Source organism: Euwallacea fornicatus, unplaced genomic scaffold (genome assembly GCF_040115645.1).
Source record: "Euwallacea fornicatus isolate EFF26 unplaced genomic scaffold, ASM4011564v1 scaffold_127, whole genome shotgun sequence".
NCBI lineage: Eukaryota > Metazoa > Arthropoda > Insecta > Coleoptera > Curculionidae > Euwallacea > Euwallacea fornicatus.
In genome coordinates this window covers 24,675-45,895 of record NW_027096095.1, presented here as the reverse complement: position 1 = coordinate 45,895, position 21,221 = coordinate 24,675, and the positions used below count along the sequence as shown (strand labels likewise).

Below are 21,221 nucleotides of genomic sequence, written 5' to 3'. Positions count from 1 at the left end.
GCGCAGTCGGTAGGATAATCCAACGGGCTCGTGAGAGAAATTAGTGCTTCACGAACTAACCTGAAGATATCCGGTACGAGTCTACGAAGAGAAGAATACAAGAATCCGAAGAAAAGCAGCCTTGACCAGACCCAAATAGCTGACCAGGCGTTGCTACAGAGAATGCTAAAAGAAGTGATCCTTGTACTGGGGTAAGTACAATTGGGTTATGTAGATATTACATATTTTCATGTCAAATATAGAAGAGCTATTAGATTCTATAGCCACTTTAAAAATTAGTGAACCTTCTTTTGATCCTATTTCACGAAACTTAGAAAGTAAAGGAATTAATCAAAACAAAATGACTGAATTTAAACTTGAATATTTGAACTGCATTCCACAATTCGATGGTAGTCCGAACGATCTAGGTAGATATCTGAGTGTATGTCAATCGGTAATAGATACATTTTATGTAGCGCAGCAAACGAACAGTTTCCAAAACGTGTACTTATTGAATTGTATCATTGGGAAACTTACGGGAAATGCCAAATTAGTATTAGGAACTCAGAACGTAAAAACATGGGAAGAATTAAAAATAATACTTAATAGACATTTCGCGGATCAAAGGGATGAGGCATGTTTAAATCGAGATTTGGTAATGATGAGACAACAAAATAACGAACATCCGGAACAATTTTACGACAGAATTCTTCACATATTAAATTTATTATGTTCATATACAAATGCACATGAAACAACTGAACAAGGAAGAGCATTAAAAAAAAATCTCTATAATGAATTGGCTTTAAAGACATTTTTATCAGGGCTTAAGGAACCATTGGGTACGAACATTAGGTGTATGAGACCAGTTGATCTCCCGCAAGCACTCCAATTTGTAAACGAAGAAAGTAATGTCCATTACTTGCGTTCTTACAATAATACGCTAAGACCAAACAACAGACAATTTAATCAACCATCAAGAATGAGGTCGCAACCTAATATTCGTAATGACCAATTCCCAAGGCCCAGCTACAATTCTTTTAATCCTCAAGGAGGCTTCCAGAGATCGAACCACAACTCTTTCAATCAAACAAGATATTTTCAGCCGAACTTTCAAAATAATTCGACATTCAATAATAGACCGCCTACCAATGTGTTTAGGCCAAATCAAAATAAACCGTTGCCTAATCCAACCCCGATGAGCATGTCCACCAGGCGTACTGGCAGGACATTCCAATCCAATAATAACAATTTCAATAATTCTAATAATTATCAAACCAGGAACCATTTTAATAATCAAAGCCAAAATCCTAACTTTACATTCGAAGAATTGTATAATGTAGACACTTCTCATGAACAAAGTAATACTGCTGATTCAGGAGTAGCATGTGAAACAACGACCCGGCATGCCCGGATGCAACATGATCCGTGCGATTCAGAGTACGTGACAAACAACATGAATGATGACACAGCGTGCAGGTGTTTATCATCCAGCAATGCAAATTTTCTGGGAACCGGCCTGCGAAACGATGTTACCTAGAACCTGAAACCATAATGTTAAACACTAATAGTACAGGCGAACTTTCATACATCATTTTCCCAGAACAAAATTTAAAACTTCTAATAGATAGTGGGTCAACCAAGTCATTTATGAATCCGGAAAAAGCAAATAAATACTTTTCTACATTTGTAAAAGAAGACCCGTTCATAGTGTCAACTGTTTTTCAGAGTTCAGCACACAAGTATAGCGTAACTATTCCGACTCCTCAAATGTTTAAATTAAAAAAGAATCATAGAATGAAATTCTACTTATTTAATTTCCATGACAAATTCGATGGATTAATTGGGATAGACAATCTTAAAATTTTACAAGCCAAATTAGATTACGAAAAAGGGTACTTGTGCACACCCTATATGAGTATTAAGCTATGTTTTCAAGAATCTCAACCAAACATAAATAATGTGATTGTCTCAGCCCGAACCGAACAAGTAATAGAAATTAAGACCAGTTTACGTAATGGTGATGTAATATTACCTTACCAAAAAATACAAGATCTTGAAATCCCGAATTGTGTTATAAAAGCAAAAAATGGTCGAGCATTGACAACCATACTGAATAAATCCGATAAAGATAGGATATTGAACGTTTCTAAACCATTTGAAGTAGAAGAATACGATGAAAATGAGAACATTAACCCCGAGACATATTTGGAATTAAACCATATACATCATGAACAGGAAAAATTTGATAACTCCAACATACGTACAGAACACTTGAATTCCGAGGAAAAACAAAGAATACTGGACTTATGTACAGAATACAAAGAGATATTTTACAGAGAGGGAATGCCTTTGACATTCACCAGTCAAATCAAGCATAGAATTAAGACGACAGATGAATTGCCTGTATATGCTAAAACCTATCGCTATCCGTTCATTCACAAGACGGAGGTTCAAAAACAAATAAACCAGATGTTAAATCAAGGAATAATTAAACCAAGCGATTCACCGTGGTCTGCACCAATTTGGATAGTACCTAAAAAGAAAGACGCCTCCGGAAAACAAAAGTGGAGGGTTTGCGTAGACTTTAGAAAACTTAATGAGAAGACTATAGATGATAAATACCCTTTACCTAATATTACTGATTTACTAGATAAACTCGGCAAATGCCAATACTTCACCACGCTTGATCTGGCAAGTGGATTTCACCAGATAGAGATGGAGAAGAATGATATGAAAAAGACGGCATTCAGCACAGAACAGGGACATTTTGAATATACCAGGATGCCCTTCGGATTAAAAAATGCTCCAGCTACATTCCAGAGAGTAATGGATAATATCCTGAGGGGCATTCAAAACGAAAAATGCCTTGTGTATCTTGACGATATTATCGTCTTCTCAACTTCTTTACAGGAACACATAGAAAGACTAAGAGCGGTATTTGATAGATTAAAACAAGCTAACCTGAAAATACAATTGGATAAAAGCGAATTTTTAAGGAAGGAAGTGGCATATCTGGGACATGTCGTGACACCCGATGGAGTAAAACCAAACCCAGACAAGATAAAGGCAATTAAAAACTACCCAATACCTAGAACTACGAAGGAAATTAAAGGATTCCTGGGTCTTTTAGGATATTATAGGAAATTTATAAATAACTTTGCGGGATTAACGAAACCCTTAACGAAGTGTTTAAAAAAGAAAGCTAAGATTGTACATAATCAGGAATTTCTACATTGTTTTGAAAATTGTAAAAACGTACTAATCAACGAACCTATATTAAAATACCCAGATTTTGACAAACCCTTTAATGTAACCTGTGATGCTAGCAATGTGGCATTAGGAGCGGTATTATCACAAGGACCGATTGGACAAGACCTGCCCATCGCTTACGCATCCAGGACATTGAATGAGTCTGAACAAAAATACTCAACTATAGAGAAAGAATGTTTATGCCTTGTCTGGGCCACAAAGTACTTTAGACCATATTTGTTCGGGAGAAAATTCAAAATAGTGACAGACCATAAACCATTACAATGGCTTTTTAATCTAAAAGATCCTTCATCTAAATTACTAAGGTGGAGGATCAGACTAGAAGAATTTGATTATGATATTATATACAAGAAGGGAAAATCAAACACAAATGCTGACGCGTTAAGCAGAATAGAAATCCACACTAAAGAAACAGACGGATTCTCCGAGCTTGTTAAATACATGGATGACTTTAACAAGTCACTGCAAGAAGAAAAGAATAACGAAGCAGGACCCTCGACGGACCAATTATCTATGATCGCAAATCCAGATTTAGAGCGGAAAGAAATTCTTAACGAAGAAGAAACAAATGAAGCTGAAATGGAAACAATACATACAAATGAAGATCAAGACCCAATTGTGGGAGTACCGATCATAGAAGCAGCAGTAAATTTTGGTGCTAATCAGATAATAATATCTAGGGTATTCCACTCGCCGGCGCAACCTAAATTGATCACTCTTTTTGGAAAAAAACGCCGATACATCTTGCAAGTTTCTCAAGATAATGCAGAATACGACATCATGAAATTTATTAATGAAAACGTGGACCCAATGAAACTATACTCCATTTATTTCGAAGACCCCGATATGTACCCAGAATTTTGTGAAATAATAAGAAAAAATTTCAAATGGCCATCTTTGAAACTTCGAAAATGTACGATTAAATTAGTAGATGTAGTCGACGAGGACGAAACACAAGAAGTCATTAAAGCTTATCACGAAGGGAAAACAAATCACAGAGGGATTGAAGAGACGGAACAAAGAATTAAAACCAAATACTACTGGCCAAACTTAAAATTAAGTATACAAAGTTACGTTAACCAATGTGAAATTTGCCAACGGAGCAAATATGAAAGGAATCCAGTAAAGATGGAACTCAACATAACCCCCACGGCAAGTAAACCTTTTGAAATAATACATTTGGATACATACACCGCAGAGAAACAAAAATTTTTAACAATAATAGACAGCTTTTCAAAGTATGCTCAAATATATCCATTAAATTCACTAAATGCAGTAGAAATAGCAGATAACCTAATCCTATTTTTTACTCATCACGGCATTCCAAAACAGATAATAACGGATAACGGAACCGAATTTAAGAACACGGTGGTAACAGAATTATTACAAACTCATAAGGTAAAAGTACACTTTTGTTCACCAGACCACCCACAGTCGAATGGCATGATCGAAAGGTTGCATTCCACACTATCTGAACACATCAGGCTCTTGAATAATCAAGGACAAGAAAAGGTACCCGTGGCCAAAAAACTAAAATATGCTTTGTTAGCCTATAACTATACAACACATTCGTCTACCAATCTCAAACCAATGGACATTATTAGCGGGCATATGAGCAGTGAAGATCCTTTCGATGTAGATATTAACAGAGAACTTGTGACTGACTACGTTAATGACCACCGGGAGCGTACAAGAATTCTTTATTCGAAGGTGAATGAATTCCAGACAAATTTGAAGCAAAAAATTGCCGAAAAACGTAACGAAGACAAAGACCAACCCACCTTATTTAAAGAAAACGAACAGGTGTACGTTAAGAAAAAGGAAAGAGACAAATTAAGTGATCCATTTAACAAACCAACAAGAATAGAATCAATCGATCAGGCTAGAAAAACGGTACGAATAACTGACGGGAAAAAAGTACACATGAGCAATTTAAAACGCCCCTTACGAAAGAGGTACAGCATTAATAAATAATAAGAAGAATTTTCCTAGTTAAGGCATATGTAAATATATTAACCACAACAATTAATTTTATTTCAGACTAACCCATTTAATATTCGGGACTTCAATAGAAATAAAGGAATTGAAAGAGAACCCTGGAATTTTACCATTAAAATTAGGAAGTGCCAGAATAGTCAAAACAAATCACGAAATGCTACATTACTATGATTTAAGTTTAATTATCGACCAGATAAATAAATTGCATTTAAAGTCAAGTAATGTTACGGAAACGATTGACCATATGAAACCCACTAAACTATATCTTAAAGAATTGGACAATATGATTAAAATTATGGAATTTGTTCAGGGAAAGGTATATATGAAATTAGCTCAAATAATATCCCAGCCGAAAAGAACTAAACGTGGGCTAGTTAACATGATGGGCTCAGTGTTTAAAGCTGTTACGGGAAACCTGGATGCAAGTGACGGTGAACGGTATGATAAAGAAATTGATAATCTTAAAAAGAATATAGACAAAGAAGTAAAAAATCAGAGGTCCCTAGCTACCGCAATGATTGAGGAATTTAATCAAACAATTCAGAATCTAAATAGTAACAACAAACTAATTGAAAACAAATTAAACGAAGTACTGCCCTATGTGCAAGCAGTAGGAAACGAGAAAGTTTGCATATTTCTCAAAGAAGTAGTAAATGAAATCTCAGATATGTATCAGATAATCTACGCAATGTTGCAAGACATTGAAAATTTCTTAGTCTTTGCAAGAATAGGTTTGATGCATCCGAGTGTAATTAGAACAGAGGAACTATTTTCAGAATTAAGAAAATTGGAAGAAAATCTAGGAACAAATACTCTACCCATATCGGTCACACCAGAAAATATGTTAATGTATGAAAAATTAATCAATATTGAATGCTTCATTTTAAATAATAAAGTGGTGTATATAATGCATATACCAATAGTACATGCTCAAATATTCGACTATTTCCATTTGTATGCCATTCCAATTCACGAAAAGGATCAATTCAAGGTCGTAATTCCACAACAAAAATATCTGGCAATAACCCAAATGTACTACACCTACTATGATAAAAATTGTAAATTAGTTAAGCTAGGTTTATATATGTGTAGCAATAAGAAATTAGTAGACGTAAGCAATAATAATAATTGTGAAGTTGGACTCTTGACTAATTCAAAGACTAATGTAACGTGTCGCCAAACGCGAGTAATAATCAAGGATGTAGTTATAAACCGTTTAGAAACATTAAATCAGTGGATATTAGTTATCCCAAACACAAAACTTATACTAATGCAGTGCCCTGGTGAAGGAAGCGAAACACGGAACATAAAGGGAACCTTCCTGCTAAAGTTACCCAAAGGATGCGAAGCAACCATTGACAAACAGCAAATATACATGGAGGATAACAACAGAGAAGGCAAAGCTCAACCAATGTGGTTTCCGAAGTTATCAGAGGAAATTGGACCAATGCCGACGCTAAACCTAAGCAAATCACCTATGAACTTGAGCTTAGATGCATTCCATATGTGGGAACGGGATATAAAAATAATACCCGAACAACCCTTCGGATTGGGAGACATTTTCTCAATAACACCCAGCCTATGGACTCTCCTGATATACCTACTAGTAGCAGGGGGTTGCAGTCTATTAATTTGTAAGATGTGGATTGTTCCAAAATACAAAGGAAGGAAAAAACTACCCACACAGGAAGAACAAATTCAACTACCTCAAGTAATCGGGAGTTGAACTTAAAGGGGGAGGAGTTACCTATGGACCCTGACTATCCAACCAAGGGATTAAAACGCTGACTCAAGACCTTTTTAGATATAAATATAATTCCTGTGCATTAGAATTAGCTCAGTTCTAACTTAAGTCTGTATTAATAAAATTCATTTTTACCGATCGTTCGACTTGATTTTAATTAAATAAATTTTTTAAAATATATTTTCCAAATCAGAAAATATAACTTGGTGGATTTTCTTTTTGTATTACATTGTCACTTAATGTAAGAAGTATTGGTGAATGATCTGAGTCCATATTCCATGCTTCTTCAATTTGGATATAGTTTGTTGAGATATTCCTGATTACAAAGAAATCTATGACATCAGGAATTTTATGAGTATCAGTAGGCCAATACGTTGGCTTCCCAGTTGATAATACTTCGCATTTAAGCTGATTAGATGCTGCTAAAAGTTCCTTACCTTTAGCTGTAGTCATCCTAGATCCCCAGTGTTTATGCTTTGCGTTGAAATCACCTCCTATTATGAATCTATTTCCTTGACTATTTAGAAAGTCTACATATTGGTCCTTCTTTATATTGTGTCTCGGCGGAGAGTATAATGCCGTGATTGTTACTTTAAATCTTTTTAAACTGATACTGACAGACGTGGCTTGTATTTCTGCTGTTTGGTAACCCATTTCTTAATGGTGTAAGATAGATTTCCTTATGATGATCGCGCTCCCTCCCTTTGCTCTGTTATCTGGGTGAATTGTATAATTTCTAAAACCTTTGAATTTTATGTATGACTCTTTGGTGAAATGAGTTTCAGATATGAGACATACATCAATTTTTTCTATGTCTAGGATTGTTTGCAACTCTGATTGATGTTGCAGCAACCCATTAGCATTCCATTCTAATATTCTTAATTCATTAGCCATTTTTAGTTTTAAGAATCGCTCCTTGTGCGCGATATTCTAATCTGGAAATTCGTCTATTCATTTTATTCAACTTCTCTAATATTTGTTGGAGCATCTTGTCGATGGATGGTGTTTAGAATCCCATGGGTTCTATTAGATTCAAAGCTCCCGCGCCCCGTTGTCAACCTGACTTATGTCGGTTCCGGCGCTGGCAGCGCCGGAGGTGAGGGCAGAACTAGTAGAACTTCTCTGGGAAGGGGGAATACCATAATATATATCGTCAGTACACGTCTTGCAACTCTGTATTAGTTTTTAAGCTTGTCTTAGAAAAAACAAAATGTGTTTGAGTTGAAAATACCCCGCGGGACTTTTTGATAACCACAATCCATGCCAAAATACAGTTCACTCCCCAACATTTGGTCCATATCGAGCCGGATGTCACTGGATGAAAAAGACGACACGTTTTTTATAACGCCCGATCGAAATCTACATCGAGCTTATTGTGTCGACCTCCCAGGCAAGTCAGTAGTATTGCGATATTGCTGAATCCAAGGATTGGATTATCCCGAGAAACAAGGAAATCTTGTTCGGAGCAGTTGAACTACCATCAGGAACCGCAAAACGTAAAAATAGATTAGAGCTTGAGTAGGGTGGCTGCGGTCGCGTGAAAAGAGAGGAAAAACAAAGAATACTCCTTTATCCTCAGCCCCAATAATTCGAGCCAGTTTTAATGTATTGAACTGCACCCCCTAATCTATAAATCCGGCACAGTAAGTGCTATATCCCAAGACATAGAATCATTTCGATTTAATATCGCAAAAATTGATTTTGATAAGCCTCATTAGTGTTTTATGTCTTTTGTTTCATACGGTATTTTGTATAATCGATCCCAAAGTATCGAATTAAAATAATCGATACGCCAACACCCCACGAGTTATGGGACGACTACGAGTGACGTCGACACAAAGGAGCTGACTAGACAAGACTCTGACTATTTAACGCAACGCAACTATTGTTAAGATGCAGATTGTATTCATAATTAATTCAGATTATATTATAATTATTGTTCCTAGTTTTTTGTGTTTTAAAAATAAAAAATAATTTTTTTTTAAGAATCTCGCTGTTCCTGTGAGTTAAGTGGCGCAGTCGTTCGGATTAATTTCGGAACTCAGTACGAATCGATCGTATTGAATTTTTCGTTTCAACGATTAACCGAAAGAACCCACATTTTTTCAACGTCGGTCAACAGAGTGAACTTTCCAGAAATCGAAAATTCCCCTCTATCGAAGAGCTGTCAAGAAGTTGCCCGAACCAAAATACCCCGGTTGCTGAGATCACATTGCTGAGCAACGCAAGGAAAGCTTAGAGGAGAGGCCCCGAAGCAGTTCCTTATAGATGATCAGGATCAGCCTATTAATCGCGTAAGTGAATTTGATTTATGTCTGAAATCGAAGAAGTTGCTAAACAAATATCAAACCTTAGTTTGAATATTGCAACGCCTTTAACTGACTCTGCCTCTGTAATTAAAGAAGATTTCACAATGTCCCAATTCAAACCTGAATATTTAAGTTGCGTCCCGACTTTTAATGGGAGCCCTAATGATTTAAATAGATACATTTCAATATGCCAATCTTTAATTGACAATTTCTATGACCAAACAAACCCTGCAAACTTTCAAAATACTTATTTAATAAACTCGCTTATCAGCAAACTCACGGGCAATGCTAAAGTAGTAATAAATATACAAAACGTTAATAAATGGGATGATTTAAAAAACGTTTTGCAACGTAACTTTGCTGATCAGAGAGATGAAACTTGCTTAAGTAGAGATTTAGTTTTAATGAAACAACAGCCTCATCAAAAACCTTTTGAATTTTATGATAGAATTTTATACATTCTGAATTTGTTGTGCTCGTATGTTGATTCGCATGAAAATTTGGTACAATCTAGGACTCTGAAAAGGAACCTATACAATAAGTTGGCTCTAAAAACCTTCCTATTCGGGCTCAGAGAACCCTTGGGTACTACCATAAGGTGCATGAGACCAGTCAATTTGGCGCAAGCCATACAGTTTGTTACCCAAGAAAACAATACACAATATTTCCAAAACCAACCACGACCCGGCCCAACATTTCAACAAAATCACATTAATCGTCTAAGACCAACATTCTTTAAATCATCTCCGAATTTTCAACCCCCAGATAATTCATTTCGACCCACATTTTCACCGTCATCAATGAACGCAAGACCTAACTTTAATGGTTAAAGGGCCGGAACCTTCTCAAACTCTCGGACCTTTAGAAGACCCAACGGTCAAAGTAATGTATTCAGACCAAACTCATTCCGACAGTTGCCACCCCCTACACCTATGTCAGGAATCTCACAGTCCGTACAGAGACCATTACCGAATAATTCTACAGCCAGTCCAAGATATCAACCCCCTAAATATACTGTCGAAGAGTTGTACAACACAGAAGCCCAAAATTCATCAACACTTTGTCAAAATAGGGAAGAATACGAATATGGCCAATATCCCCAATTTGAAGAGCAAGATTGGGACCAACCAAATTATTATCAGTATGATGATATGCACTTCACAGAGCCTGAGGCCCATGATAGTACTAATAACCCAAAAACTGAAAATAACCCCTATCATACCCAAATAAATCAACAGGAAAATTTTTCCAAAACGCCTTCCAAAATTAGGAAAAAATAGAGGAAGCCAACAAACTAGACAACAAGACTCAAACCATCTCAAACTCCCTCGTATTAAACACAGACTATTATAATAATTGCGCTAATTATCTCAAAATATTGAATTTAACACAAAGGAGAGTAGAGAGAAAAATTAATCAGATCATACCTCATCCCCAAAGATCTAAAAGAGATCTAATCAATGTAGCAGGTTCAATTTTCAAAGCCATAACCGGTAATTTGGATGCCAATGACGGAATCCACTACGAAAACTTGATAAACGAACTACAACAAAATCAGAACAAACTAAAAATTAGTATCCAAAAACAAAACTCAATCTCTCTCAGTGTAATCGAGAATTTCAATCTAACCATTTATCAAATGAGGAAAAATATAGAAATAATGGAGAAACGTATCAAACAAATAGGATACATGACACAGGAAACAGCCTCCAAAGAAAATATGTATTTCATTAAAGATATACTAATTCAAATAATCAATCTCTACGAGATAATCGATTCAATGCTACAAGACATTGAAACCTCTATCACGTTTGCCAAACTAGGAACCTTCCATCCCAGCATAATGGAAACTGCGAATTTGTTCCTAGAATTAAAGAAACTAGAGATTAAAGTAAAACCTCAAAACCTTCCTCTACAGATAACCTTAGAAAATATTCTCGAATACGAAAAAGTTATAGAAGTTGAAAGTTTTATTTTAAATGGTAGAATCACTTATCTATTAAACATTCCATTAACAAATCTCGATAATTTCGATTACTATCATCTCTACTCAACACCTGTCAGACGTCAGAGTCAATTCAGGGCAGTCATACTTCGCGGAAAATACCTAATACTAAATCAAGATCACTACGCCTACCCGGAAGAAGCATGCTAAAGAACATCCCAAAACCTGTTCATCTGTAAACCCGAAATCCTAGAAGAAACAAGCGAGAATGGTTCCATGCGAAACACAATTGTTAAATTCATTGCAAGCCAGTGCAAATTGCCAACAAATCGATGTCACCATTACTCGGGCAATAGCTAATCGGATAGATTCGTCAGACAGATGGGTCCTGATAATTCCGACAGAAAAGACTATCAAGTTAAAGTGTAATGGTCAAGAAGAATACAAAAGGATATCAGAAAGCTTTCTCCTAACCGTACCCGAAGAATGCCGAGCTGAAGGAGAAGATATAGTAATCAATAACGATCGCTCAACAACCACCACGAACGAGCCAATAACGTTCCCCAGGCTAGATGATCAACCACCAAATCTCCCGCACTTGGACTTGAACTTCCACCTTCAAGAAGTGAAACTCGATGAACTCTATAGACTTAAAAGTGAAATTCAAGAAGATAACCCTGAATTATTGTATAACCCAGTTTCAACCCCTTCTAGCTTATGGACAATACTAATTTATGTCATGTTGATAATAATAACAGTATATACACTGTATAAAAAGTTAGCCCAGAGACGAATACCACCAACGACCACTGAGGGAGAATCCATTAACCCAATCCTAAACCTACCCCGTAGCCAGGGTAGCTCAATTTGAGAAGGGAGGAGTTATGGGACGACTACGAGTGACGTCGACACAAAGGAGCTGACTAGACAAGACTCTGACTATTTAACGCAACGCAACTATTGTTTAGATGCAGATTGTATTCATAATTAATTCAGATTATATTATAATTATTGTTCCTAGTTTTTTGTGTTTTAAAAATAAAAAATAATTTTTTTTAAAGAATCTCGCTGTTCCTGTGAGTTAAGTCACGTCGATACTCCAATGCAAGTCGATACCGCAAAGTCGATATCGAATTTTCGGCACCCCGAAAATCGATTTTGAAAAATCGATTTACAACAAAAAATCAAGATTCAATTTTGAAATCCCTTTTTGAATTTCGCTTGATTACCTTTGTTACCTTTGTTTACATTTTATATTTGAGCATTACCGTAATGGAAGATAGCATGGCAAAATTAGTGCGCAAGCGCGCTTCTGCCAAGGCGCGTATTACGACTTTCGGGAACTATGTTAAGAGTCTTGAGAAAGCCAAGGCCAAGAACGAGTTGACCGAACTAGACCTTGCTGAGTTAGAACAACGCATTCATAGAATCGAAGAAGCCCTTTCAGATTTTAATATTGCTCAGAGTTCCATAGAGGAGCTGGCTAATGGGGAAGACTTAGAAAACGTATTCAAAGAACGGGACGCCGTAGAATTCCGTTTCTATCAGGCATCCGCAGCCGCGCACTGTCTCATCGACAGATGCGTTAAAAAACCATTAAACGAAGGCGCTCCTTCGATTCATAGCACTGAGCATAGCTCTGATCGCGAAGCAAAAGGCAAGGTCAAGGTTCCGAGTCTGCAGCTCCCCAAATTCGATGGGTCCTATGACAAATGGGCCATGTTCCATGACCATTTCGAAAAGGTTATCCATTTGAATGACCCATCGAGGCGATCGAAAAGTTCCGATATCTCAGTATGTCTTTGATCGGAGAAGCCGCGACGGCCATTGCAGGGTTAGACATATCCGCGAAAAATTATGAGGAGGCTTGGGATTTGCTCAAAAGGCAATACGAGGACAAGCCTTTCATGATCCACAAGCATGTTGACGGAATTTTAGACTCCCCAAAAATTGTAAAATGTAATCATCCCGCTTTGAACTCCCTTTATCGAAACGTAAGCGGTCATTTGCGTGCTTTAAAAGCTCTCGGTCAACCAGTCGAAACTTGGAACAGCCTTCTTATCGAAATCGTTCTTCGAAAACTCGAATCCTTAACCAAGGCAGAGTGGGAAAAAGAGCGTGTCGACTCAAACGACCCACCCGAGAATGACGACTTGCTCGATTTCCTCCAAAAGCAATGCAAACTTCTAGCCCGCAAAGCCGCGGACTCCGAGAAGCCCGCGCAGGTAAATGCCCATGGCTTATCCTCGGGCAAGCCTTCTTCCAAAAGGACAACATTTTCTCATGCCGCCACGCAAGGTTCGGTGTGTCCCCTGTGCAATGAACATCACTTACTGTATGTGTGTCCAGCGCTTTTGCAAATGCCCGTCCAAGCTCGCATCAATAAAATGAAAGAACTACATCGATGTTTAAATTGTTTCCGTCCTGGGCATTCTTCCTATGAATGCAAATCCTCATATAAGTGCAAAAGGTGCAAAAAATCCCATAACACGTTGCTTCATCTCTCTAAGATCGCCTCCGCGGAGCGTGATAATCCAATATCTGAAGCGCCTGTCCAAACAGCTCTCCCTGTGAGCGTCAATCTTTGCCGAACTGATTCTAGTGTCACTCGTATCTTGCCAACCGCGGTCGTCCAGGTGCAATCCCCTTCAGGTGCCTTCCAAGATTGCGTAACCTTATTGGATTCCGATTCGCAGTCGAATTTTCTGTCGAAAGTCGCGTGTGAGAAATTACAATTGCCCGTGATCCCCACTAATATTCGGGTCATCGGTATATATCAATGCAAGTCCAATGTCTCCGAAATAACCCAAGCTTGCATTCAGTCCAAACACACCAGCTTCAAGTCAAGCTTGACATTCTTTGTGTCCGAAAGGATCACTAGTAATATCCCAGCCGAACCCAAGGATCTGAAAGGTTTTGACCTCCCCAAAAACATTCGGCTCGCCGATCCCAACTTTCATAAGCCCAAACCAATCGATATGATTATCGGCGTTGATTTGTTTTGGGACCTATTTTGCAAGGAATCCCAAAAATATCCGTACTTGCATAACACAAAATTGGGTGATGTTATCTCCGGAAGGTTTCCATCCATAAATCCAGTAGGGAATTCTACCCTTTGCAACCTTGCTACAATTTCCAACCCAAGGGACACCAACTTGAATCTTGTTCTAAAAATTTTTTTCGAAATTGAGGAATGTCCCCAATTCCTAGCCCTTTCCAGCGAAGAGCGTGCGTGCGAAAAAATATTTTCGGAAACCATCCGAAAGGATGAAAATGGTCGGTTCATTGTTATAATCCCGTTCAAAGGGTCTCTAGATTCCCTAGGAGAATCCTTTGAACAAGCCGAACGACGATTTTTCGCCATGGAAAGAAAATTCGCACGCAATCCCGCGTTAAAGGACATCTACGTAAAATTCATGCAAGACTATCTCAATTTTGGTCACATGACCAAAGTGGTCGATGAAGTTCAACCTCCGAAGCACGTTTACTATTTGCCTCATCATGGGGTCCTGAAAAAGGACAGCCTGACTACCAAACTCCGCGTAGTCTTTGATGGATCCGCTGTTACATCTACTGGCATTTCTATTAATGATATACACATGACTGGGCCAACGATTCAGCCAGAACTATTTTCCGCAATGCTGAGGTTTAGAATTTACCCCTATGTGGTGGGAGCTGATGTTTCCATGATGTATCGACAGATCCTCGTTGAACCTCAGCAGCGTTCGCTCCAAAGAATCCTTTGGAGAGCGAATCCAACCCAGCCAGTTGAAAGGTATGAGCTCAATACAGTGACGTATGGGCTAGCCTCGAGTTCGTTTCTTGCGATTCGCTGCCTTTTTCAGGTCGCTGATGAAGTTCAAGAATCGCACTTCGAAGCTGCTTTTTTCTCCAAAACCGTTGCTTCTAGCGACGTCAATAAAGTATACCTTTTCTAAGTATAAAAGGTAGGGAAAAAGGTTTTTAAATACCAAAATAATATACACCGTGGCACGAAAAAGTTACAGGGATTTAAATGTGTCCTAATAGTCGCTTGTGGCGCCCCCTAGAAGAAAAAACTAAATCGTTAATAAATTTGAATTTCGTATCCTAAAACACCCTCAAATATGAAATTTCGTGAAATTAACTCAAAGAAATCGAAAGATATTAAAGAAAATGTGATTTTTTTTTTTTCAACTTTAACACCCTGTAGCTCCATAATTATCAACTTTTGGACTGAGGGAAGTTTAGTTAAATCGGCTTATTTTCACTCAAACAATCTGCGGTATTATTTTGGCCTCGTAATTCGAGGACATCCTGTATATTGACAACTACATTCAAACAACAGAAAATACAACCTTAGAAAATCTACAAAACAAGATAACTGAAGCAGTTGAAAAATACTCACCAAAAGCAAAACGAAATTACTTTCGACACACTTTACCGAGATATATTCTGAGAATAATTAAACAAAAACGTGAACTATACAGACTGTACATACAAACACAAGACAGAAACCTTAAAAAATCACTTAACTCCCTGAATAAGAACATAAAAACTATGATATACCAATACCGACATGACAAATGGCTGGAGGCTTGCGAAGACATTGAAAGAGACAGAGGTAAATCGTACTGGACCAAGATTAAAAAACTATGTCAATACAAAAAAACTAATACTCTTGGGACTATTAACGAATCTGGAACAGAACTTTACTCGGACGAAGAAAAAGCTGACGCCTTTGCTCGATACTTTCAGCAGTCCTTTAGGACCACCCATAATATTAAATTTGACGAGAACAACTGGATAACTGTAAACAACTGGTATGACAACTACTTTGATAACAGCACAAATCACAAACACATATATGTACCAATTACCGACAAAGAATACGAAGACACACTACAACAACTGAAGAACACTGCACCAGGAAAAGACAACATACAAAACAAAATCTTACAAAACCTAACACCTAACACGCAAACGCAAATTCTTGGAAAACTTAATGAATGTCTTAAAAACAGAGCAATCCCATATACAGGGTGACCGGTTTTCGTTGGACAGCGGCTGTATCTCGGTAAGTAAAGCAAGTAGCAACTTCGGACAAAAAATTTTATTACTAATGTGACTATGAGAAATCTCTGGAAAATATTTTCAGCTTCGTGAAATCGCCGTAAGGAGGCGTAGTAGGGACGGTAGTTCCTTAAAATCGACAAATCTGTACTAAGTCACTAGTTAAGTAGCACAGTTTAATTTACTATCAATAAGATTACATCATTCTGAAACTTTTTTATTCGACACATAATTTCATAACTCACATAATAAAAGTGGGGGAAGCCGATGAATCATTTTAAGTTCAAACTATCATATCTCTGTTTCTAATTATCCGATTTCAGTGATTCTGTACTTCATTGTGAGGGAATTATAAGCCGATTTAATATCCACATTGACCAAAAATCCATAGTCCAGAACAAAATTGCTAGAGGGCATTCTTTCAGGTAATAGCGGTTTTCTTCATTTTTCTTTAATAAATCAAATGGAACTATACCATTTTCATAAGTCCATCTTGTAAAGCTTTAAAAAACCTACATTTTTCCCGAAAGGCGCATTTCAATATTCTTTTTCGTTTTTGACTTATTGATAAATAACTGAAAATTTTACCTTAGAAAGAGTTTTCCAATAAACGGTAAGTAGGCTTTGGAGTGAAACCAAATGTTTTTGTTATTTTGACAAATAAATGTTATTAAATTCTTTAATTTACAAACACATAACTTAATTCATGTTATTTTAAAAAATATAACAATATATTGAACAATATACAAAAATAATAGGGATTTCTTTGGTTGAGCACCTCTACAATAACGGCTTTATGGACCTGTCCTTGACGATATTGTAAATAAATTGCTGATGATCATTTCATGTCACACGCGTTGCAGAGGTTAAAACAAATACTAATAAAAAATAGGGAAAAATTAGGATTAGTGATAAACGTAGATAACATTGAAAACGATTCCGAAAGTTCGGATAACGAAGAATCACGAACTAGATATACATCTCCCGAGGAAGGAGAACTTTCTAGACTATTCGATAATTTAGTTATAAGAAATTCACCAGGTTCTGAACCTCTACCAGGAAATAAAATGGATAATATTAAATTTCATACGCCTTTATTGCCAACCTTCACAGGTTAACAAGAACACTTAGAAACTTTCGTACTTTCCATAGAAGAACTTTATCAGGCTTATTACAACACGTCAGATGAACAAAGACTTCTTGTAACTACAGCAATTAACGAGATGACTACTAGTATCAAATATCTGGGGGTGTGGTTCGGCAAAGACGCGAGGTTCGCCGAACACGCTCGAAGGACCGCCGACAAGGTGGGAGGAATAATCCAAAAGCTGGAGGGCATCCTACCCAGAGTCAACGGCATGGGATTCGAGAGGAGAAGGGTGATGGTCATGGCGGCATCGTCGGCGCTTCTGTATGCTGTGCCGGTGTGGCACGGAGTGTTGAAGAGCAAGATGTGTAGGGCCGTCCTGGAGCGGGCAAACAGAAGGCTCGCGATCAGGGTGGCCTGCGCGTACAGAACGGTCCCGTGCGCAGCGGTCTTGGCACTGGCTAAGATTCCGCCCATCAGACTGCGAGTGGAAGAGAGGAGAATGGTGTGGGAGAGAGGTAAAGGTTTTAGGAGGGAGGCTGCAGAGAAGGTGATGAGTGAGTGGGGTGTGTATGATGGATGGATGAAGGTCTTCGTTCCGAGCATTAGACGATGGGTCGAATGCGAATGGACGAAGACCGGGTACGAACTAACGCAGGTGTTTACCGGACACGGAGTGTTCAGGAAATACTTGCACAAAATAAAGGCTGAAGAGAGTGACGGCTGCTGGTTCTGTGAGGAGCCAGGAGTTGCGGACTCCCCAAAGCACACAATCTGGGGATGTCCGGAGTGGGAGACCGATCGGACTGAGGCCAGGGGGGCGGGGCTCAACCTGTACCGAGGGACGATCGGCTCTGAACTCGTAGAGAGTGAGTGTAAGTGGAAAGCGTTTGAGTGCATGGTCAAGAAGATCATGCGCAAGAAGATTGTGCGGGAACGGTACAGAAGGAGAAGGACGGAAGCATAGAGAGTAGCTCTTGCGACCTGGCGCCCCGAAGGAATGCCTACCAGGCGATATCGGGGCCATAAGAAGAGAGGGGGTGGTTTTAGTGGGTAAGTGGGCTCAGGCTCGAATCCCACACTACCCGACCCCGAGCGGTCGGGTGTCTTTTTGAAGATTTCCACCTCCTCGGGCACAAAAAAAAACTGCAGCAATTAAATCAAAATTGGTAGATGATGCCAGTAATTTTTATCTTTCCCGACCCGACTTAAGTAATTGGATCGAAATTCGAGCAACGCTACGGTAAAAATTCGGCGATCCAATCACATATCAAGTTCTCATGCAACAAATGCAATACCTGAAAATTAATAGAAATGAATCAGTGCTTCAATTCGTAGATCGTTTGAAAATTTTTGTACAAAGAATTCTTGCTAAGATCCAATGCGAAGTCAGTGATCAAACTTCTAGAATAATTCTTATTTCTCAAATCGAAAATATATCTGTCTTAATTTTGACGGTTAATTCACCGCAAACATTGAAGACTATGCTAATGATACAGCGTCCTAACAGCTTAGACACTGCACTTCAGCATGTGGTCAATTATAACATAATCGAATCACAAGTTAACTTAATAAATCATCAGTTTACCCCACGAAATTTCTCTAACAATCATTCCTCTCCACGAAACCCTTCCAAACAATCGAATAGCACATAGAATAAAAACCCATACAATCCTTTTCAAAAATCCCCTAACAACTACCAACGTAATCCGCAAAATCTAAGACAAGTCCACACCTCCTCAGGTACAACCTAAATATGTACCAAGCAACTTTTCACCCAACCAAGATTTCGGCCGGAACGTGCGAGCGCGCGGTGCGGTGTTCTCTTCGGTCGCTATTTAATACTTAGCTCAGAAATGGCACGGACCGGTAGAATCCGACTTTCTAATTAAAACAAAGCATTGCGGTGGTATTAACGTGCTGTTGATGCAATGTGATTTCTGCCCAGTGCTCTGAATGTCAAAGTGAAGAAATTCAATCAAGCGCGGGTAAACGGCGGGAGTAACTATGACTCTCTTAACGGCCGTCGTTTGAGGTGTCGGACCAGGGCATGACCCAGGTCTAGTATCCGAGACGAGTCCCGTGACGTGAGTCATGGATGCGCCTAGTGCTATACCTCCTCGTGGTTCCTGCCGGAAACGTGCGTGAGTCTCTCACCAAGCACGGCCAAATTAGCACAGGTCTAGCGGTCTTGGGGGTTGCCAGCCCTCTCGACTGTTCGTAGTTGGCCCAAAATTTACAAAAAGTGCCTCGGATGATGCTGCTGGGTCCACAGACCCGGCAGCCCAACTACCCAACCCTACCCCACTTCCGCTCCTGAATCATGTCTACGAGATTTGCACCCGGTCCTTCTCAACCAAAACCGGATTGGGGGTACACATTCGTCGTGCCCACCCAGTCGAGATGGACGTCAGGCAGACTCGAACTGAAGTGAGGAGACGATGGACACTTGAGGAGAAACTCATGATGGCAAAGGAAGAAGCGGACCTCACAAAGCGCGGAGACGTAAGGTTCATGAACCAGGAACTCCGTCGCTATTTCCCGGAGCGAACTCTGGACGCGATTAAAAAGTCCAGGCAGCAGGCCGACTACAAACAGGCAGTCGCCCGATATATGAGGGACCCGGAGGATTCCGACTCCGAAACCGACGACAGCGAAAATGGGAGCGACGACGGCAGGGAAGGCCACGGCCGTGACCCATTTATTGGCTTTTTGCAGGACCTCCCCCCACTCAACATCGAGGCCTATCAAGCCCGGTTACTAACGCGCATTGTTGAGCATGCCGATCGGGACGGGAGGGACGAAACGTTCATCGCCCTCTCCAATTACATCAAGGAGGTTCTGCCGACCGACACAGAGCCACAAAGGGCACGCGGGGGAATGCTAGATCGGCCCCAGAGTAAGCGTAAGCAGCGACGCATTGATTACAAAAACGTCCAAATCCACTAGAAGAAACATCAGGGGCGATGCATTAAGTCCATTCTGGACGGCCCTGATGCATCCGAAATGCCGCCGCAAAACATCATGTGTCCCTACTGGGAAAACATCTTCACACGTGACAGCAACGCTGCTCCCGCAGACCAGGACCTGCGACAGGAGCTTCAGAACATATGGAGGCCGATCACTTGTAGGGAGCTTGAGGATATCAGGCCCAAATTGTCAGCATGTCCTTGCCCCAATGGGATCACGGCCCGTCAACTTCGGGCAATGCCCGTTTCAGTGCTAGTCAGAGTGGTCAACCTGATCCTATGGTGTGGCAGGGTTCCAGCGGCACAAAGTGTCGCCCGGACAACCTTTATCCCGAAAAAGCCAGACGCTAAGAACCCTGGCGACTTCCGGCCCATTACGGTGCCATCGATTGTGGTTCGTCAGGTTCACGCCGTGCTGGCACGGCGCATGACTCAAACAATCAAACTCGATTCCCGGCAAAGGGCATTCCAGCCCACAGACGGATGTGCTGACAACACCGTCATTTTGGATCTGCTGCTGCGTTACCAGAGGCAACGGTACACATCGTCCTACTTGGCCGTCCTCGACGTCAGCAAAACATATGACTCGCTGTCCCACTGAACTATTTTGGGCACCCTCAGATCCTACGGCTTTCCGGATGATATGGTGAGCTATGTGGACCGTTTGTACGGCGGATCAACGACCACCTTTAAGGGAGAAGGTTGGACGTAACGCGAAGTAAGACCTCGCAGCGGCGTGAAGCAGGGGGACCCCCTCTCTCCAATCCTGTTCAACCTCGTGATGGACAGGCTACTGAAGATCTTGCCGAGCGAGATTGGCGCGAACATCGGCACCGCACGAGTTAACGCATTGGCATACTCGCCG

The 21,221-nt window shown here is 39.6% G+C and overlaps 1 protein-coding gene across 1 annotated transcript; it reads left to right on the top strand.

Moving 5' to 3' along the window:
• The first annotated feature begins 11,516 nt into the window (after positions 1–11,516).
• LOC136350153 (uncharacterized) lies at positions 11,517–16,273 on the top strand. Its single transcript, XM_066301666.1, has 5 exons — positions 11,517–11,935; positions 12,511–13,028; positions 13,082–15,023; positions 15,718–15,851; positions 15,936–16,273. The coding sequence occupies exons 1-5, from the start codon at positions 11,517–11,519 to the stop codon at positions 16,271–16,273; spliced, it is 3,351 nt and encodes a 1,116-aa protein (XP_066157763.1).
• Positions 16,274–21,221: the final 4,948 nt, after the last annotated feature.